Raw genomic sequence first — 22715 nt, forward strand, 5'->3', positions numbered from 1 at the left:
TGATATCTCCTGTCCTGCACACTGTCTCCACATAAGCAAAGTGTCCCAAGAAAAGCTAAGGGAGATTGGACAACCTATTTGGAAATAGCACCTTTCCGATATACATTACAACTACTGACAGACTTTATCGGCCCTTCGAACAAGTAACTATGTGCATCATTAAATCACCCCCTGTAACGACGGCCACGATAGCACTTCTTTGTAGAGCTTTTCGGTAGCGTGAAAGTTAAAGATCGAAGAGGCTCTCTTGGAACCTGAACATCTCATCATCTCATTTTTTAATGGTAATGCCTTAAGCAGTGACGTCTACAATGCATTTTTACTTCACAACAGTCTTAGTTCAACTAATAGCATTTTTAAAAATATGTTTATACGCGGCAAGACACTGCTGCTTCGGTAATTATCAGCTTATGCTTTATTTACCATACCCGTTATCGTACAAAAATACTGTCGTTACCAATGAAATGTATTTTTTCTATGTCTATCCTTAGGTGGCTTGCGCTTCCGGGTTCATGTCTTGTGGTTGCGTCATGGAGACGTCAGATTTGGGGGCCGTCGCGCCGGGTTTGGTAGTTTGCTACAGCTGGTGAGGGATGGGGCAGCGGGGGATGTGAGCAGGGCCCAGGCCTGAAGGGAGCCATGTCTGCGCTGCGGCCACGGACCAGCTGAGCGCGTCGCTCAGTGTCAGGCCGCCCAGCGCATGCCGAGGAAGTGACCGCAGCCACAGGGGCAGACAAACCAGGCAGCGGATACGTGCAACGGAGCAGCATACTCCTCCAGCATGGGCATCCTGTTCACCAAGATATGGAGGCTCTTCAACCACCAGGGTGAGCTTGCTCAGTGTCTGCAGCCACTGTCCTAGGTTGCAGAGAGCTTCGTCTGCAGAGGGTGCGAGAGAGAGGTAGAATGGGAGTCAGCTGTAAGTGCCACTGGATAGACTGCAGGGCTTGGCCCGTGGTCCTACTGTCCCTTCTTCCGGGGTGCTGATCTTACGTGTTGTCACCTATAGTGCGTTGTGTCCATCTTTGTCGCTTACGAGGACAGTCTGTGTCGCTGTGAGGTGTAGGAAGATAATTTTGGCACATGCAAGAACAATTCATCTTTTACAAGGGTTTTAAAATGTATATATGTGTACCACTTAATAATATACAAAACTCTGCAAGTTCCCCTTGCATGCATAACTCGTTTTGAATATAAGCATTTCGCACAGTGCGCTTTTACTGGTTGCAAAATTGACCTTAATTCCTATAAATCACCAATTTGCTTTGCGTACCGTACTTCGCAGGTGTACATCTAAGTGGATGCAAATGAGTACGGTCCCCCCAGATGCACTAATGATCCAGTGAATCCACCAATCAGCTACTCTCAGAGTGAGATACCTTACAGACCCCTCAGTATCATTTTACAAAATATATCAGCAAAACTCATACTTTAAGCTCTGGCTGCCAACCATCACTGCGATACACTGGTATCCCTTCCCCACCGAGGGTTATGAATTGCAGGCCACACTCTTGCCAGGCGTTGAAGCTCCACTGGGGAACTGGTTTCCTTAGGCACACACCTGTGGTACCTAATCCTATAAAACCTATTTTACAGAGGACCTTTATTCTTCGTCCCCTTAAATCCTCTGACCCCCCCCCCGCCTACCAACCTGCTGAACTTCCCTACCTGCAAGGCTGAGCCTAAAGTAATATACATATCTGGCAAGGGCATTGTAAACGTGTCAATAACGTTTTTTTCTTCCAGCTGCCTCCTCTTAGCCTAACTAACCTTTTGTGAGGTAACTAGCGTGGGCAACATTTTTTGGGTCAACCAGCTACTACACTGTGCAATGCCACCCCAACACGCCCCCAGTTTTGACGCCAAATTATGCAAAAGCGTTGCATAATTTGGCGTCAACACTGGGGGCGTGTTGGGGTGGCATTGCACAGCGTAGTAGCTAGTTTCCTGGTAACATAAATAGTATTGTCGCCATTTTTTGTGGTGGATGTTTCATGTCAGTGAATGCATGATCCCAAAACCAAGGTGTTGGACTGCCTTATCTCTTACTCCCCCTCAGGTGCTCCTCTCACCAATCTCAGCCTCCAACTCTTCTCCCCCACATACCGCTCTCTACCCCTTTTTTTATTTTTTTAATTTTTTTTTTTTTTAATTATTTATCTTTTCACTCTGTAAATATGTGATCTATACTTGTCCAAGCCGAATCGCTGGTAAAATGGAATCCTGAGAAAATCTACTATTTGCGTATATATATGTATATGGAGATAACTCTAACCACTAGTATATGTAGTAGACCTTTGTACTCACTACCATTCCTATGTGATTCTTAGAGTTTATCCATTTGTATCTCTTCCTTGAGTGACTTTACAACTTGTACATTTGCAATTTTTAGGTTTCGACCTGGCCGGAGCACTGCGAAGCAGTGCCCCGCCCAGGCGAAAGCTTTTGTTTACAGTATGGGGGACTTGAATTCGCCCCTTCTTCCATTGGCTAGCTCCATAAATGGAGGCTAGCCATTGGAAGAGAGTGGCTGTCAATCACGCTTTCCCCGTGAAAACGCGATTCGGGGGCGTTTCCGTGTCTTTTTTTAAGTACCGCCCTCTCCTCTTCCCATTGGCTGGAATTTTACCTTCCAGTCAATGGGAAGGGGAGAGGGCGAAAAACACGCCCCCGAATCCCTACAGCACTCCCATCCCACCCCCGTCCATTCATTCCCCTGTCCTCGCCCTCCCTCTCTCCCTTGTTTTTATTAGTCGTCTCTCTCCCGCCCGCCCACTGTCCGTGCCTCCTCCCTCCCGCCCGCCGTCCGTGTTCGATGCTGTCAGGGGAAGTCAGCGGAAAGTGTAAATGTAGTTTGTATTTGTAGTTTGTATTTGTACTCAAACACAAGTATAAACATGTATCGCGACATATGACAAATAATAACAATACGCTGTTACGATGTTATGATTGCTAAAACAGTCTTAAGATGGCCGCCGGAGGTGGGGCTCCGTGTCGCCCCGGTGTCTGGTGTCACAGGCCCCGCCCCCATGGCTGCCGCTGGACTGCATGGAATGCAGGAGATGGCGGCGGCGCAGCGGGCCACGGGCGGCTGGAGCGGCGTCAGAAAAGCTAGCCGGGGAGCACCTGGGGTGGAGGCGCAACTGGAGCCCACTGCCGACTCCTAACGGAGAGAAAAGGTCCGCACCGTGGAAGAGGTGGCGGCAAGGGACTAGTGCACTGGACTCGGGGACTGGAACCGCCAGCCTGCAGAGGCGACATGTACTTCTTGAGCGGGTGTCCCAAGCGGCTACTGTGCCCGCTAAGGAGCGTGGAGCAGCCTTTCCAGCTGCAGCCCAACCCGCAGCGCGCGCTCTGTGCCGTGATCTCCAGCAGCCAGCTGAGCGTCTGGAGCAGCCGGGTGAGTAGACAGTTCCGGTGTACACGCTCTACCTCTTTAGTGTCATTTGTAGGATTTGACGTTCGTTTTATATTCCCTTGCTGTGGCACAAAATGTCATCCAGTTTAACGTTCTGTTGTTACATTCAAGGTCGAACATTTTTGTGATGCTAGATGAACCTTATTGCAACTATGCAATAGTTACCAAGTAGAACATCGCCATATAGGTATTGGCACGCAGGGACATGTTATGTATAGCTACATAAGATGGACAATGGGTTCGTTGTAGCCGGATGTATTGTTCACATAGTATTGAGGGCATGTGTCAGTGTCTCAGATGGGCATCTGTGTACAAGCTGGGGTATTACTGTATAGCGCATGCAGGCGTAAGAGACAATGGCCATAGTGAAAACAAATGTGCGTGCTGTAAGCAAGCGCTAGATCTGAGTACCATGCTCCTTGTCATCTTTGCCTGTGACCAGGCCACGTTGTGGGTTGCCTTTTCTGTGCACGTGAGTGCTGTTTCGTTTGCTTGCAGTGTGAGGAACTGGATTTTTTAAATGTAAACTGTGCTTTCGCTAGTCTAAGCAGACGAATGCCACTTGTTTACTTTGCTTCACACGTCATGTGCCTGCAGTTTGACATACACTTTTTATTTGCATTTTTTATTTTCATAAGTAAATGCAATTTGGTCGTGATATGGCCTTAAACATATTCTGGAAATAACTATATTTGAACGCTGCCAGTTAAATTATGTGTACATTGATTCAATTGGAAGAAAGTGTTTATAGAAAGGGAGCATGGAATCCGAGAGAACTGACTTTTAACACATTTACAGAAGTGTGGCTGGGAGAGAAAGGTCTGCGTGATTTGCCATTTATTTATACACCCACTTCCTTTGTTTGACACTTTACTTGAAGTTTGAGAGTTGCACTGAATTTATTAGTGGATTCTGCGTGCTTCATCGTACCAGCAAGTGAAATGGAGGGCGTGGTTAAGGATCATCAATGTTTATTGATAGAAATGACGATTCACTTGTGCATACCAAGCTATCGAGATTGCGTCTAGGCCCAGAAGCCCAACCAGAGTTCATTAAAGGAAGGGTATAGCCTTCAGTGGCTTCATTAAGGTGGCATTTGTTGAAACTTATAAGAGCGGTGGTAGGCACTTTCAAGTAATTGGACCTTCCTGACTCCTTCATTCCACTCTTGCGCAACAGTGGAATCTGGGCTCTCATTACTGAGTAATGTTAGAGGGGTACATATATGAGGGCCGGTATTAATGGATCTTACAGCTTAGGTACTCTGTAAACTCAAACTCAAACTTTGCATTATGCGTGTCAGTTCAGATCTATTTTGTTCCACAATCTGTTGAAAGTGGATGTCTTAATCACCATTGGATATGGGACTGTATATTACGTTTGCCCTAGAGCAACGGGACTCACACTTTTTGTACATAAATACAAATTTTGTCATTTACAATGCCAATAGCTCTAACTTTTCTAAAGGCGAAACCGTTGCTTTGTAAATGCTTGTTTCTATTTGTATCTCTTCCCTGTGTGACTTTACAACTTCTACATTTTACATTTGCAATTTTTTTTCCTGTTTGTATCTTTTATGTAACTCATGTAATCCTAAGTTCTTATGTATCGCAACTGGTTCTTTTGTAAAGCGCTCTGACACCTTCGGGTAATGAACTACGACCAGCGATTGTGATTCTGAGCAAAAAAGTGTGTATTTGAAGCCGCACTGACAAGTCTTTGGATATTGTATCCATTCTGTTTGTACATACTATGTTTGGAGATTTAAAAAAAATGAATACAATACTATTGTCTCTACAAAAGAAACAAACTCCTTATAAAGTCGTCCTAGTTTGGACAATCTCTTGAACCTTACCCGAGTCTGCAAAATGGTGAAATAGATGATTGAAAGTCTTGCTGAGAATTTTATTATCTTCATATTTTTTTCTTCTAACCGCCGTTAACAGGGGTGTTCTTTTGAAGTGAGCATGTACGTCCTTAAGTTGTTTGTAGTTCTTTTTCCCCTGTGCCTAATTTGGTTTCATTTTGTTTGTTCTTTCTAGCCATTTTGTGTATCTTAAATTCCTCTTGGAGTAGTTTAGGGAGACATGAGTTTACGTTCACACACACACACACACACAAAGAGCTTCAGTTTCCCAAGTTTGGCAGAGTTATCTGATGAAAGAAAAATCCCTCCATGTTCCTATGGGTTGTGTCTCCCTCAAAATATAATGTAAAGTACTTCAATTGTGGTCCTATCGACCGTGATGTAATCGATTCTGGAATAACTCTGGTGTAGGGGGGAACAAAGTACATTCTCGCCTCAGAATTGAACAGCCTTAATAAATCTATCTTGGTGCGTACTTTGCACAGTACATTTTCTTGTGTGATCTGGAGAATCGAAATTCGCAGGAGTAATATTTGTCCATTGTTTATTCATAAGAATATTATAATCTTCCACAAGAAGGATACCTGTGTCACTAGGAATATCCACTATTTATTCATTCAGTGTCACTCAAATCTCTGACATCAGAAGTCAGGGCATAGATATGATTATGTTCAAATTCACCTAATGTTTGAGTAGCCTTGTAATGAGCTGCATACTTTGAGTCTCCCTGACTTTATCACCTCAAGTATGAAGCGATTGGGAAGCGGTTATTGCATTTTTTTTTCTTTCTGAGTTATGGTGAGCAGGTTATATCACGTATCCACTGTTTTATCAAACAATTTGCTTCTCCATTCCCAACTTTGTTTCTCGGAAAAACATACTATCACCTTTCAATTTATGACTAAGAATCTTCTTCTTTTCTCTGGACTGTTTTAACAGTGGCATTGAGTGATAGTTTTTTAATATTATCCATGCATTGTGTATGGGGTTGGGTCCTCAGAATGGCACAACAGTCCCAATAATCTATCTAGTATATCAGAACATGCCCATTTTCAAAGAGCACACCCACTTTGGAATCCATTTGAGTGCCTTTTTACGCTTGGTCAGTTAAAATCTTTGTGCCTCCGATCCGCTTTTCTACTGCCTTCAAAATTAGAATCTCGGGGTGGAATTTTAACATGTTTTTTTGCTGTCAACAATTGTTGTGGCCTAACTAATCCTGAAACGCTTTTGCAGTGCCTTATAATACATACATTAACATGATTATAAATCATAGCTCCACTCTTCTTGGGTGTTATGCTTTCAACATGGGGCAATGTTATACCGTCTGTGATATTGTTTGTGAGCTGTAGCTAAATTAACACAGGGCTGCAAAATGAACTTTTAAAATTTCAGGTAAGGAGATGTGATGGCAAGCTATCCATTAAAACACTTTTTAAAACTCGATTGGTCTTCCACTGTATTAAACTAATTCACATCACAGGCACTCCATCTTTACCAGATCTTTACTCCAAAGAAGTCTAGGCATTGTTGTGTGCATTAGTCTGTAAGCCGTTCAGGATAGTGTCCCGGTACATGGCTATAGGGTGTTTGTGCAGTCCAAGACTATCTTCCCAATGTAGTGCAATGCTTTCCGCCTGTATTCATGTGAGGAGAGATTGCTTCCAGTGTACAAATGGAGAGGATTCGGGTGATTTCGACAAACGAGTAATGAGACGTTTGGTGTCAGTAATCCCAGGTCTAGGAAACCGGAGGTAACTTTGTGTTTCTTGTCTCTGCGGTAGAGCCACAAGAGACTTGTTTGCCATTTGTGTAGTGCGTGATGCCTTGTGCAGGTTGGCAGTCTAGACAAGACACCTCGCCAGTAACGGAGAGATGGGCACTCCCATAGCAAGTGGTGCAGGTCCGCGTCTACCAAGCGACATCCGGGACATGCAGCATTTATACTGTGAAAGTAGTGAATGATATGGGCAAGGGTGAGGTAGGCCTTGTATACAATGTAGACTTGGATAACCAAAATCAAACGTTTTGCGGAATGTATGTGAGGCTTTCCAACAGAGCAGCCCATTTCTTGCCCGTGCCGGGGCGTGCCAATTCGCCCTCCCAGTGCCAGTGCAGGGCCGCAAGGCGTACCGCTGTGTGTGTTCGCTCTGACTCCTCAAACCAGTGTATTAAGCGTCGGCCAGGTCCCATAACATGCAGGTACTGTATGGTGAGATGAGTTGTATGCTCTTGTGTCATGTCCCCCCATATATTTGCCAATTACGTGAGTAGTGAGTTGTACAGTAAGAATGGTAAACCTGTGTCCTCCCTTAGCATCTCATATCGGATGAGAGCACTGTCTTGGTAGAGATCTCCCAAGGTATGTAGACCAGCTGCATGGCAAGTTGCTAGCTCTCGCGATAAGCTGAAGTTGCGGCTTCTAGGCGTACCTAATAGCGCTAGTGCCGGCGCATAAGGGGTTTACTTACTGTGTGAGATAAAGACTCTGGTGTTAGCAGAAGTATGCCACTCCAAGCAGCACTGAGTCAGGCGTTTTTGTGTGGGTACATGGGTGGAACAGGTGAAGGATCCTGGGCAACAATCAGACTGGTGATGTCGTGGCAGTGCTTGCTAGCAGTAGGCCAGTTACCCATTCAGCTTCCCATTGGAGTTGGGAAGGAAGGCATTATTGTTCTAAGTTCTGTAGAGCAAGCCCGCCCTGATTCGTGGATAAGAGGTGCTTCTCAAGTGCCAGCCTCTATCCTTATTGTTCCAGATGATTTCCCTTATGTGGTTTTCAAAAGAGCAAAGAAATGATGTTGGGAGATAAAGGGGTAAGTTAGCAAAGTAGTATAAGAGGTGGTGGAGAATCACCATTTTTAGGAGGGCTACACATCCCATCACCGATGGGGGTAATGTCCGCCAATAGGTCATCTGGGATCTTGGAGATGTGACCGCACGTATAAAGTTGCCATCAAGTAGGTCTGTTGGTGAATAATCTACTTGTATACCGAAATGCATTTCGCTGCCATGGTATGTGTATGCTGCTAAGGGAGAAGTCTGGGTTTGGCAACTCTGGTGTAAAGGAGGACAGACATGATTTTGCCTAATTACCTGTTAAACTGGACAGGGCAGTGAAGTGGTTGAGTGTCAGATTGATCATATCAGGGATGGTGTGCACGTCTCTGAGACATAATAGAAAATTGTCAGTCTAAAGGGAGATCCCATGAATGCCATCTTCTAGAGGAATGTCCCAGCCCCCACTTTGATTCCTATTGGCAATTGTGAGTGGTTCTGTTGCCAGGGAAATTGAGTAGTGGGGATAGTGGGCGGAGTTGGTGTTGGAAATGGCCCTTTTTGCAGGGTTATTCCCAAAGTTTTGCTTTTTCCTCCTATTTTTCCCTGACCTGTTTGTGTTGGTTTTAGTACTCTGGGCACTTTACCACTGCTATTCAGTCTGAAGTGCATATGCTCTCTGTGTAAACTGTGTTATGGGTTGGTATTTCCATGATTGTCTTATTTGATTTATGTGTCGGTCCCTAGTAAAGTGCACTGCGAGTGTCGGGGCCTATAAATCAAATGCTGTTGGTGGGCTACAGCACTGGATTGTGCCACCCATGCAAATAGCCCGTAAAGTGTAACTCTGGCCTGCTCTTGCAGAGCCTGTGTGCAGCCTGAGGATGCCATGTCGACTTGGGGAGTGCCCACGCCTGCCAGTCCCTAAACCTTCCCTTTTCTACATGTGAGTCACCCCTCAGGTAGGCCCAAGTTACCCCCATGGGCAGGGTGCATTGTATGTGAAAGGTAGGACATGCCCTAGTGTGTGTGGCATGTCCTAATAGTGAACTACAGCCTACTTAGTTTTTCACTATTGCAAGGCTACCTGTTCCCCATAGGCCAGAGTTGACAGTTTGATTATAACCTCCTTTAATCCTAACTGACTCAGGGAACATGGTAGAAATTCGAGTTTAGTATGCCTGAACTCAGAATGATAAAATACATCTTTTAGTGAAGATGGTTTTAACATTCTGTGTTTGAAAACACCACTTTTAGAAAGTACGTATGTTCTTACCTAACCATCCAGCCTGCCTCTGCTAGCTTGTCTATTGTCTATCACTCTATCTGGTTTGTGAGTGACGGGGTCTGGGGGAGACTCCAGGAGACAGGGTGAGTCAGCACGGGGCTGAATAGACATATCTGCACATAGATGGGTGGGAGGAGTCACACCTGGGTTTGAATAGGGCTGTGCCTGCCTTCCACAATGCTGGCTCCACCTTCTGTGGTGTGTCTGATGACCCTGGCCTACACTGACAAAGGAAGAAGGGGCCCACTGGCAGAATGCCCCCAGAACTGGTTTGAACTATGTACAGGACCCTCTGCCTTCAGTGGACAAAGGATTTGCAGGTATAAATATTGGGGCCCAGATCCCAGAACTTTAGATTACTTCTGAACTAAGGAACCTGCCAGGAAGAAGGACCGGGAAAGCTGGAGGAGGAGTGTAGGAAGGTGGATACCTGACTATGGTTACCCCAGATTTTTTGCCTTGTGTTTAGCTGGTTTTTCGACTTAGCCTGGGGCCCTGACTAGCAGGATCCCAGGCCAACTATCTGCTCTCTCTATAAAATGGACTCCATGTACCTTAGGTACATACCTAATTGTATATTGGGTCACCTTACGAGCCCCTGTATAGTGTACTATAGGTACCCAGGGCATAGGTGCATCCAAGGCCTACCAGGGGCTGCAGCACATCTTTTGCCAACCCTGGCTGGCCATCCAAACTGACACAACTGGCTGATCACTCAGCTGGGGCAAGGTCGTGTAATCACCCCTTGCTTAGATATAGTATACCTATGTCTAACCTTCTATCTGGACACATATACATCTATAAGTCACTCCTATGGCAGGCCTTAACAATCCTGAAGGCAGAGTGCGTGGTTTTATGTGAGATGGTGCTCTAGCATGAGCTGAGCCTGTCTGCAACTTTCGGAACCATGTCCTTATAGCTGTTGCAGGATATTGCCATACCATATACTCTTAAGTGCATTATGTACCTCGGGGTCAGATGCTAACTTTGGTTTGGCTTTATCAAAACATGTCGTGTAAGGTGTCATACGCTTTGGAATACTACCCCCATCGCCAATTCTGGCGATGGGGGTAGCATTCCACCCTTTTAGAGGGAGAAGACATGTTGCTTCCATTAATCCCGGTTAAAGTTAACCAGAGCCTCAGCATCACAAAATGGATGCTGCTGCCACAGACACAAGTCTGACCTCCTGCTGCTGGGAGTCCTTCCAGCGAGGGAGGCTTGGACAATAGGTTTCTGTCACAGGGAGATGCTAGCACCACCCCAGACAGGCGATGGTGTATTGGGGCAGGGAGGGCTGAATGAAAGGAGACACTGCCTGGGGCACACAAGGTGTCCCATGCATAGGCCAGTTCAAACCGGTGCTGGGGCACTCCAGCCCCAGCTCTGGCGCGAAACTGGACAAAGGGAAAGGGGTGTATAGGTAGGAGCTGAGTCCCAAGACTTTAGATAATCCTGACTGAAACTCTGATACGAAACTCTGGACCCTTCGACATCCTACTCGACGTAGAAGACTGAAGAATCTCCCTTGTGGTCAAGGAGTGACCACCCTGTGCAAGCAGGCACCATCAAGCGCTCAACGGTTTGCTTTGTCGTTGCTCCCGCCGGAGTTCGAACACAGAGCCTGACAAGAACCGGACTTCCAGACATCCAACAGCCCGATCCACAGTCACAGCAAAGCTGAGACCCATGGAGGCGACGAGCGACGTGGGACCGGCCTTCTTGGAAAGCCAGCATCGCTTTCCGTGCAACTTCTGAGTTACCCTCGAAGTTGTGCATTGGGGATTGAGAAACCCCAGCCCCGAGCACCAACTGCACCGAAGATCACCTCTCCACACTCACTGAGTGCTACGTGGGGCCCTTTTGCATTTTACTGCTCGACGCGTCTGTCCGGTCACTTGCCCGTTGACTAGTGGCCTCTGCGACGACGAAACCTTGAATTTCCAACGCTGGTCTGGTTGCTCGAGACTGGTCCTTGCTCCCCTGAAAAGGAGCAGCCCATCAGACCTTGCTGGTCTGATCCAGAAGCCATCTTCGATTCCTGGGTGGGTTGCATTTGCAGAGGCCTGTTGATTCTGAATCGAGAACCGACACCGCCAACAGCGAGAGCCTTCGTGGGACAGTCCGTGCCCAGCTCCTGGTCGTCGTCGACACCTCCGGGTCCACGTGGCAGCAGAGACAAGCTTCGCGACATCACCTGATTGCTCCCCGACATCGCCTGGTTCCTTCCTGGTTCCATCCTGGTCACTGGCTAGTGACCCAGACTCTGTCCCCTCTGCTTTCAGGTACTTTTCATCCTTGATCCGCCCTTGGATCCAACCGGACTCTTCTCTCCTGGTCGCCTGCAGCATCTTTACTCCAAGGCTCCATAGAACTACACGACGAAACCCGACACACTTTGACACCTATGCACCCGCTTCCTGTAGGTGAGGTAACGAGAGTACTGCGGTGCTCCTGTAAAGGTTTAAACTCCTAGTGTCCTAGTCTCAAGTGGTTAGCTTCTAGTCCAGTCGGAAGACTCCTAAAACTTTAACTTTCTAACTTTACACACCCATTGACTTCTATGTGTGCACGCGTGTGCATTTAGACACTGCACCCGCATCCCGTGGGCCTCCTGCTCCCTAACTATTGTTAGTCCAGTGTAGACCCAGCGATTCCCAAGGCCCTAGGCCTTACCATTGTTCGTGACGTGGTTCTTATACCACTATTTTAGTATATGGTTTAGTGGGCCACCAGGGCCTATCCATATTTGTGCAACTTTTATATGCCATATTAAGTTACTTGTTATGCGCTTGTGCTTCTGTGCTCATAAAGAGTTCAGGGGATTGATTTAGAAATAAATACATGTATATTTTGAATATATAACCGGTGTGGTGTCCTTTTCATTTGGTATTATAAGGATTGCATATGGTAAAACAGCTGGCTTCACATGCCCTCTTGAGTTTAGCCTAAGACTGCTTTTGTCCATGCTACCCTTAGGATAGCTGGTCTATAAGGTTGACTTACAACCATCACCATAAGGGTTGTTTGGACTGGTGCAAGGTGCTCACTAGAATAGTGAACATCATATACCAGGCCAACTTCTCACAAGGAGTACTGCCCCTATGCTGCCTGTTGAGGGGTTGGCCTGCAGTGGTTGCTTCTGTCTTGGGTAGGGAAAGGTGGACTGTGCTTTTATCATACTGCTGTTAAAGTTTTCTCCAAGGGCTTGAAGTAGAGCTTGCCTCCTGTTGGAAGTCTCAGGGATAGAAAAGACTTTGGAGAACACTTTTGGGATCAAGAAGACTGCCAAGAAGAAGAGCTGGAGAAGCTGTGAGGAGGAACTACCACTTTGCTGAGTGCTTTGCTGGGTTGGCATGCAGTGGCTGCTTCTGTCTTGGGCAGTAAAAGGACTGGACAGAACTTTCTGCAATCTACTTTTGTGAGTGTCTCCAAGGGCTTGAGGTAGAGCTTGCACCCTGTTCAAGAAGTCTCAGGAACAGCAAAGACTTTAAGCTCGACGATGTCTATGACGCTGCTGCCGACTCCGTGTCCTGAGGACGCCGCAGAGGGCACCGCTGCAACGCCGCACTGTGACCCTGGTCTCAGACAATGCCTGCTGATGCCACCACTGAGCCGCTGCTCGCATCGTGACCTGAGGGCGCCGCACCGCTGTACTTCACACCGCAGCACCCGACGCCTGCGGACGCCAGTGCTACTGACTTCACCAGAGAGGAGTTCGATCTGCAACACGTGTGACTTTGAGGGCCCGACGACTCCTGCACCGACCTCCGGGAACCGACGCCTGCGGATTCCGTTTTTTCGGAAGCTCAACGAGAGGTCATCGAAGCCTCATTTCTGAAAGGTATTGTTTGTGGGTCTTCCCGACAGCGTAGCTGCCCACGACGCCGCGGTCCGGCAGAACTGTTTGGTCACGACGCCGTGATAGCCTAGGACAGAGCTATCGACATCAAGGAACTGTGTTTCAACGTTATTTTGACAACTGAAGATATTTAAGTACTGTATGGTGGATTTTTACCGTTCTGGTCTTGTTTTAATTATATAAAAATATTGGATATTTTTCTAAACTAGTGTGGTGTCCTTTTGTAGTTCTTACACTGTATTACTGTTGGTTATGTGCAAATGCTTTACACACTGCCTCTAAGATAAGCCTGACTGCTCGTGCCAAGCTACCAAGAGGGTGAGCAGGGGTTATCTTAGGAGTGTAACTCCATTATCCTGACTAGGAAGAAGTGTCCCTTCTTGGACAAAGGTGCAAGCCCTTGCAACCAGAGACCCCCATTTCTAACAGTTGGCCTAACGGCTAGGGCGGTCGCCCTCTAATCTGGGGAACCTGGTCCGAGTCTCGGCAATGATGCTGAATATCCTGTGTTTCTGGGCAAATCACTTTATCTCCCCGTGCCTATCAAAAATGAAGGTGTCCTCATGTAATGCAACTGGTGCTATGTAAAGCACTCTGATACCCGATACCGGGTAAAGTTCACGCTATATAAAACTCCATAAAAATACATTTAAAAAACCTTGGCAGATATCTTTGTATATGTGGACCGGGTCCAAAATGCTACAGCCTGTCTTGACCCTGACCAGTGGTTGGGTATATAGTAGCTTACCCATTCAGAGAAGGCATTCTCCTACCTGTAACTTAGCAGCTGGTTGAACAAGAAGGCCCACTCTAGGGAATCAACGGCCTTCTCAAGGTCAAATACCATTCATCCTGTCCTGGGCCAATGCGGCGGGAAATATTTCGAGACACAGAAAAGTGGTCGCAAGTTTAATGAGGTGTTATGTGCTTGAACGAACCCATCTGGTCTGGGAGAACCAGTGTGTGGTCAGTGGGCTCTAATCAGTCTGCAAGGCTTTTGGCTAGGACTTTATTGTCCATGTTGAGTAAAGCCAGAGGCCTATATGATATCAACATGGTTAGGTCTCTGGCTGGTTTAGGGCGGGAGATAAGCAATGCTTCATGTTGTGATGCTGGGAGTTAGGAGGCTGAAAGAGTCTTCTCCTATAGAGTTTGTAGAGTGGGAGCGATGAGTGGGACGTTAGCTTTATGGAATTTGGCTGGCAGGTCATCTGGATATATTTTACGTTGGGTGTAAAGTAGTGTAGTCAGCAGCGGAACACAGTGCCAAGATAGGTTTACTTTGCTGGTCTTGGCGGATAAACCATGCCAATAACTGGCCAGGTTGATCGGAAGTGGCATGTGTTTGAGCTGAGTGGGCCGCTTAATTAAGACATTGCAGTCTCTCTAATAGTAAAGCATGTTCAAGATGTTTAACTGCTAATTGGCGAAGTTTGGCTAGGATGTGCGCCACTTGGATTTCACAGTCAATTGTGCATTCAATGTGGGAAATGCTATAGTCAAGGTGACGGAGCATGTTCTGTTGTGTCCCCAGACAGTGGCCCCTAATTGTCACCTCAAACGCGTCCCATTCAATCTACCTAGTGGAGGCTGTATTAGAGTTTTGTTTGAAGTAGTCGGCAATGGCGGTACCAAGTGAGGTGCTGAAGGGGGCGGTCTTCCAACACCTTCGTCTGCAGACGCCAAATGAGGATGGCAGTACGATGTGCATCCCATGCGAGTTGTACTTATCAGGGGTTGTGGTCTGAGTGGGTATGACCTACATAGTGGGGTGGACGGATGGAAGCAAATTGTCAGAGCCAAGCAGCCAGTCAACCCGGACATGTAGGTTATGTGGTGGAGAGAAATGCTCTCATGTTTTCATTGTGTAAACAGCAAATGTCCATAAAGTGCCAGTACTGGAGCCAGTCACGCAATGATTTCTAAGCGTTGGAGGTGGCTTGCGTGCCGAGTGCACGTCTGACTGCCCCTTCCGCCAGCCCGCCGTGTTCTCCTTCTCTCTTCTTTAAAATGAATTGGCTGAAACCAAACTTCTTTCTTTGATTAGTGTTTGGTTAATTCTTTATTCAGTGTGTGTCTCAAATACGCAATCTATGTAAAATGATACACTGCAGAGTCCCGCTCTATCCACAGATCCTGCTGTCAGCATGTGACGGTGTCGCACGGAAAGCCATTTGAATAGTAGCTAACAAACCTAGACTTCAGGAGCAATCAATATAAGTACAGACTTCTCTGCCTGCATCTCATTTATGCTAAAATGATTTTGTTTTCGTTTGGCAAGGCATTGAACGGCATAGGGGCAGCAGATATTTCTCCATCTTATGTGGCTCTAGTGACACGCTGCTCCATGCGCTGATGAAAAGGGTGAATGCTGTTTTCCCACTTGCACAGCCTTTGTCAGACTCATTCACCAGTGCAGTCTACATAACCTAAGGAAAAAAATAGAGCGCGATGCAGAGTCTATAGGGATTGAGAGGGTCTGTACCAAGATTTTTAGAAGAATGCCAGACTGCATTGTCTTCAGTGAAGCCGTCTGCATTTAAAAAGCCAAATCTAAAATGTTGGCATTTGTGTCGCTTTATTAGAACTGCTTTCTGAGGTCTCCGCTTGTTTGATAGTGAAACCTATGCCCCTGTTCGCGACGGTTCTCCTTCCGTCTGTGTACATGTCCATCCATCTGTTGACTGATTCTCATAAACACCTATTTGCCCATTCTCACTACCAGAGAGGGTTTTAGCACTTTATAAATGTTTGTTGTTCATAAGAAATGTAGCTGTCGTGAATTCATTTAATTAAGCATCTTGCACTATTTAGCAGTTCAGGTAGTGCTGCCCAACCATTTCCTTTGGAAACTTTCTTAATCAACTGAAATCTAAATAGAACTATTGTTGTCAGTTACAGTTAAATAACACTTTAATTTGTAGGTAAACACAGTAAGGATGACAAAAATGTGCATAATAGTGCTTGTATTCTAAGACTAACAACATTTCAGAGAAGATCTTTCTAAAAAGGATAAATGGCGTGTCCAATCAAATCCAATTTATACTGCAACATATTTTCTATTCAGTAGTTATTGGGACAATCTCACGCTAACATGATGTGTTGTTCCCATTAGCCTTGCTGCATTTCTTCCATGATGTTCGTTGCTTGTTGAGCCCCAAAGGGAACCTGTAAATGATAGTGATGTGTTCGCTGACAAGACAATGTGGTTTACTGTGTCCTGTAATGTGAAAGAGTATCCTTTGGTGTGAATTACCAATTGAAAAAATATCCGTTAATAAGTTAAGGGGCACATCTTACTAATGAAACACATTTTTATCTCCTCTATTCCTAGGGGATTTGGCTTTGTGTGCTAATAGTACAGGTGTCTGTAATTTCCACGTTTACAGCCTCATTTAGCTATGAGATAGTTTGTGTGCAGAAACAGATGAGGAGATGGTGGCAGTGTTGTTCTTTTTAGGTAAAAGCCTTCCCAGATAGCGCAGATGTCTTGTTGCAAAAACATATTGGGGATATGATCAATGCTCTCCTGAGAATGCATTTCGCCTTTTGCTTATTGGCTTTGTGTTTTGTCACTCACATTTGCTTGCTTTCTATTTGCTGGCTTTATTTGTTTTAGTCTGTACATGTTGTCTTTGTTCCTCCTGTGGAACATAGCCTGTTTACCATCTTCCTCATTAACTCCTTCTATTCTTCCATGAGTGCTCGTGCTTATGGATTTTTTTTATGTTTTTGTGTTTTTGAAGCACTTCATAAGTAAGCATGCGTTTTCCAGCCAATGTTTGTTGTGTGCTTTCCTCCTCCTACAAAGTCCTGTTTCTCCTGTGTTCTTGTTTTGCCAGCTGCGCTTCTCCTGCCCGCCCTAGCTGCATTTTCCTACACCCGCTCTCATGTTCTGATTTTTTTCCCACTCTCCTGTCACACTCCACCGCCCTTCCCTAAGATTAAAGTTATCTTCCGTTTTAATTTGATTATGCTTTTTTAAAGCATTACCACGATATTGACTTTGCCAAAAGGTCTTAGACACAACCAAAGCTTGTTTTATTTAGCCACTGTTTGGTGAAGTGGTATTTCCAGCACCATTGATGCTGCTTGTTACTCTCCCAAACAAGGTTTACCAATCTGTACTTCCAGGTGACAGTGCCAAGTAACTAACACTCACACTTCTACTCTGAGGTGAACATACATAAATAATCATGTATGGCTGATGAGCGCTTTTTACAGCACATGTGCAAACATTGGAACAAGTTTGAGCAAACGCCCAACCTCCAATGCTCGGAGGTAGTCGTCTTCCATGTCTGTTTTATGCAGACAACGTCCTTTGAATGAGCAAGACTAATCTAGCTTCACAGCATCCATTGAACTCTGTCTGCTGTCTATTAAATGACCTAGTACTAGTAAACCCTGGTAAAACTAAAGTCATGATTCTGGGAAACAAAATAAAGAAGCCCATTATCTGGGACCTTAGCGGCAGCCGAGTGCCAAGGGAAGCTGAATACAACTTCTTGGGCCTGCTCATCAACAACAAGGCATGTTCTTACCTGTTAGATCTGGCATCTTTTTGTGTGTTTCCCTGTCTTATTGCTTTCTGACCTCCCGGGTTTTGACTCTGTTTTTGCTGGTTTAGTGTCTCTGCTCACTTTCACACTGCTGTTCAATGTTAAAGTGCAAGCACTTCTGTCTAAATTGTATTCTAGATTGGTGTTTCCATGATCTGCATGTTTGATTTACTAGTAAAGTGCACTGAGAGTGCCAGGGCCTGTAAATTAAATGCTGCTAGTGGGTCTGCAAAAGAACAAGTGATCGACAGAATGTAGAACAATGCCATACATTCACCCAAAACAGAGATCTGGGCCTAACTCCTTTGTTGTATTGCTCCCCATGCCATTGCAGTTGAATCCAGCCATATGCAAATCAGTCTTGACCCTGTGCCCATTGGGAACAGTCCATCCCGAACTGCCAGGCCAGGTCCTCCCTGGACTGTAAACAAGCATCCTAGGACCGGTTTCAGTGTTTCACCCCTCATCAGCCAGGATAGCTTGACTCCAGTGGCATGGAGAGCACGGGACCCACGTCTGGGCATAGCCATCCCACTCGGGGTGACGAATGCAAAAAGAGCAATTGATGGACAGAATGTAGAACAATATCATCCATTTACCCCAGTACAGAGATCTGGGCCTGCAGCACAAGTTTTGCACCCACACAAGCAGCCTGTAAAGAATCCTCAGACCTGCCACTGCAGTGTCTGTGCGCAGTTTGTAACTGCCCTGTCGACCTTGCAAGAGCACCTGCTTGCCAAGCCCTTATGCTCCCTTTTCAAAACACACGTCACCCCTAAGGTAGGCCCAAGGCACCCATAGATGTGCTGTATATGTTAAAGGTAGGACATGTACTGGTGTGTGACATGTCCTGTAGTGAATTACTGTGTATTTTGTTTTTCACTATGGAAAGGTTACCTGCCCCATAGGATAGAATGGGAGTTTACATATAACCTCTTATAAGCATAACTTCCCATTGGGACCAGATAGGGAAATGGAGTTTAGTATGCCTGGATCAGAATGTAAAAATGCACCTTTTAGTAAAGATGATTTTTATGTTCTGTGTTTGTAAATACCACTTTTAGAAGGTAGGTATTTTCTTACTTAGCCATCCTGTGTGCCTCTGCTGGGCTTGTGTATTGACTGTCTGGCTTTGGAGTGACAGGGGCTAGAGATGTGCATTCTCTTCAGACAGCCACTGGGGGGTCGAGTGTGTCCTGCCTTTCGTGCATGAGTCAGGGGTGGGCTGAATAGACCTAGGCTGCATTTAGAGCAGTGGACAGGATATTTCCTTGCACCTGAATGAGCCTGGTCTGCCTTAGACAATACTGTCTCCTCCTCTTTCCGGGAAGCTGTGCCAGTGAGGACCAAACTGGATTGGACTAGGTACAGACACTCTCAGCCTAAGAGAACAAAGAGAAACTGAGTATAAATATTGGGGCCCAGACCCCAGAACTTTAGTACTCGCTGGAATCAAGGAAACCTGCCAGGAAAAAGAGGTGCCAGGAGGAGCACAGCCCCTTTGCTGTGTTGTTGCTTTGTTGGGTTGGTCTGCAGTTGCTGCTTCTGCCCTGGGCAGTGAAAGGACTGGACTGAACTTTCTAAACTTGTTGCTGAGTATCTCCATGGGCTTGAAGTAGAGCTTGCCTCCTGTTCTGAAGTCTCAGGGACCGCAAAGACTTCATCGCCTCTGGAACCGTGGTTTCAGTTGCCATAGAGGGGAGGGGGGGGGGGGGAGAGCAACCTTCACTGGCTCCTTGTCCTGAAGGCACCGCTGCATCTCTCACCGCATCCCTGGTCTCACCGATGATGACCGCCGCCATTGAGCCGCTGCTTGCACCATGACCTGTGGGTACCGCCTCACTTCACTTTGCTGCGTTGGTCTCGCTGTTGCTGCCTGCTGACTTCGACACCTGTGACCGCATCTTGCCTTGGGGGGCACAGCTCGTAGTCTCACAACGCACCACCCGGTTCCACACCGCAGTCGGACCGACCAACGCCAGCTCCCTGCAACCTGGTACAAAAGGGGGTGGTGATGGACGGAGCATCTGAACCAATCAAGCACTCACACCCAGTCAACAGATCTGGGTTTAATCCATCACCGTTCTTTAGCCCACTCTGCCACCCCAGTTCAGACATGGCCATATGCAAATCAGTCTGACCCTGTGCCTCATGGGAACAGTCCAGCCCGACCTGCCAAGCCATGCCGTCCCTGGACCGGAAACAAGCGTTCGAGGCATGTGGGCTGCTGAATTTATATCTATGCATAGATCGCCGCCTAGTGTTGGGTCCGGATGATTGCACATTGTTGTCGTGGAAGAGTCTTCGAAGTATCACGAGATAGGTGGCTTCTCCCCTGGACTACAGTGCGCATGGGCATCCCCTTCATGCTCAGATTGTTTTTTTCCGCCATTGGGTTCGGATGTACTTCTTGACTCACATTCGGAAACTTATCAAAGTTGCTTTTTTCGAGGCCAAAAGGCCTTAGGGGCGTCGGTATTGTCTTTCGTTCGGTGCCTTTTACCTTCCAGTTCTTTGAACTCGACGTCGGAAGACTTTTGACTTCGGCGCCACAGGCCCATCGACGATCGACGATGGAACGGAGCCCGTTGCAACTCGAAATATCCCCACATCGACGTACACCCGGTGTGCAACAAATGTCTCCCACCGGACCACGACGAGGCCAGCTGCATGGCCTGTTAAAAATTTCGATCCAAGAAAACTCTCCGTCTTCGGCGTGCTGCACGACAGTCGGCGCGGGAATCGGCACCGGACCCGGAAAACATCTTCGGTGGCGACGACGAAGACACTGTTCATGCAGAGTATCCGGAGCACTCTGATCCCGCTTCGGAGCCCGACTCCACCAACAACGAGGACGAGGAAGACCTCTACGTCCATGATGAAGACATCGTCGAGGTAGGGGACGACGTACAACCTACCGGAGCCGTCGACGACGACTCAGGTGGAGACCTAAGCCCAACCGCAGTTGCGGGGGCCCATAAAGACTCTTCCACGGCTCAGGTCGAGGCATCGCCGGCAGACCTTAGCCAAGATCTTCAACACCGTTCTCTAGTCCCGCTTCCGGGCCCGACTAAGAACATTTCCAAAGAGCCATTGGTCGATAGGCCCCACTCGGTGGAGATATCGAAAGAGAAACCAAAGGAAGCGAAATCGAAACCGAAACTGGTTAAAACACCCGTTGGCTCGAAGACTTCGGAACCTTCCAAGTCAAAGAGTGCGCTCAACACCTCAGGGTCGAAAGGGGGCGTCGAGCCGAAGATCGGATCGACTACGCCTGTGTCTGCTGTGAAGCGCGTCACGCTCCCGTCGACGTCGACTTCCAGCTCCAAAGATGGCGGCTCTTCCAAGGGACTCGAGGCCCAGCGGTCCATCGACCCCAAATTGAAGGAGCCGATGTTGGTCAAGGCCTTCGACCCGAAGCATAAAGTCGGATCGAAACACCCAGCCGCGTCGCAGCACGAAGGCGTTCCTGCAAAGCAACAACGGCTCGAATCGACGCACGGCCTCAAATGCGCTGAATCGTCGAAGTCGGTCGACTTGAAGAAACCGCCTCCGTCGAAAACCGCCAGTCCGTCGCCGATGCTCACGGCGCCGATTTAAAGTTCGGACTACACCCGACGGCGCGGCCTAAAACTGCTTAACATACTCTGACTACCGACTCTGCCAAGTCGACGTCCGGTGCCGCGACCACTCAGCCTCGGTCGGAAGACGTTGTATTCCAGCCACTGTCCACGACAACCAATCAAAACTCTACATCGACGCCGAATCAGGTCGACTCACTGTTTACCAGCGTAAAGTGAGGCCTGAGGCGCCTATGGAACATTATAGAATACCTCTGAAGAAAAAGAGGGACTCTTCTACCTCTCCTGTTCTTTTTGAGCCCACACCGTCATATGATCAGGGCTATACCTACTCTCCCACATATGCCACTGAGGATATGGAGGGGGGAGACAATAAGGACCAGTTCAATTATACCATGGATGCTGATCCAGATGAGTCCCAGACTTGGGCTGATTCTGTGGACCCTGACCCTCATGCCACTCCTGATACTCTTTCATTTGCTGTTAAGACTTCGCCTACTGAAGATACTGCTTCTTTCAACGCACTACTTGAGAGGGCAGCGCTTAACCATGACGTGGATATGCACACTGACCCCGTGGAGGAGGACTTTCTTTTTGATACATTCTCCACATCAGATAGGTCTATGAAAACTCTGCCTATGCTCAAAGGTGTGCTCAAACATGCCAGTGACATTTTTAAAGAGCCCACTAAAGCAAGGGTGGTGAACCCCCGAATTGAAAAAAAGTGCCGGCCTGCGCCCGTGGACCCTACCTACATCAAGGGCCAACTCCCGCTGGACTCCTTAGTGGTGGCTAATGCTCGCAAACGAGCAAACTCTCAGACGACTGGTGATGCTCCTCCTCCGGACAAAAAATCAAAGATCTTAGAAGCCTCTGGGAAACGTGTGGCAGCTCAAGCTGCTAATATTTGGAGGATCTCCAATACACAAGCCCTGTTAGCAAGATATGACAGGGCACACTATGACACGTTAGAGCAGCTCATGCAACACCTGCCTGATACTTATAAGGAGGGGGCAGAAATGCTTATACAGGAGGGGAAGTTGATCTCCAACGCGTCCATTAAGTGCGCGTTACATGCAGCCAACACAGCAGCAAGAGCCATAAACACTAGCGTTATGCTCCGGAGGCATGCCTGGCTCCGTATCTCTTGTTTTAAGGCTGAAATCCAGACTACTCTACTCAATCAGTCAGTTAACCCTAACTTCCTGTTCGTTCCAGAGGTCGACACCACTCTTGAGAAGATTAAGAAGGACACTGAAACTGCGAAATCCATGGGAGCTCTGCAGTCTCAGCAGTTCAGGGGCGGTTCCTTTCGTCGCTCCGGTAACAGGGGAGCTTCTAGAGGACAAGCGTCACAACAAG

The 22715-nt window shown here is 47.1% G+C and overlaps 1 protein-coding gene across 1 annotated transcript in view; it reads left to right on the forward strand.

The window, feature by feature from the left end:
* The first annotated feature begins 506 nt into the window (after positions 1-506).
* Positions 507-22715, forward strand: part of ARL5A (ARF like GTPase 5A) — a 218428-nt gene continuing 196219 nt past the window's right edge. The window contains exon 1 of the mRNA XM_078681746.1: positions 507-827. Coding sequence (XP_078537872.1) covers positions 782-827 — 46 coding nt within the window. The 5' untranslated portion in view covers positions 507-781. The remainder of the gene's footprint in view (positions 828-22715) is intronic.

Source organism: Lissotriton helveticus, chromosome 3_1 (assembly GCF_964261635.1).
Source record: "Lissotriton helveticus chromosome 3_1, aLisHel1.1, whole genome shotgun sequence".
Taxonomy (NCBI): domain Eukaryota; kingdom Metazoa; phylum Chordata; class Amphibia; order Caudata; family Salamandridae; genus Lissotriton; species Lissotriton helveticus.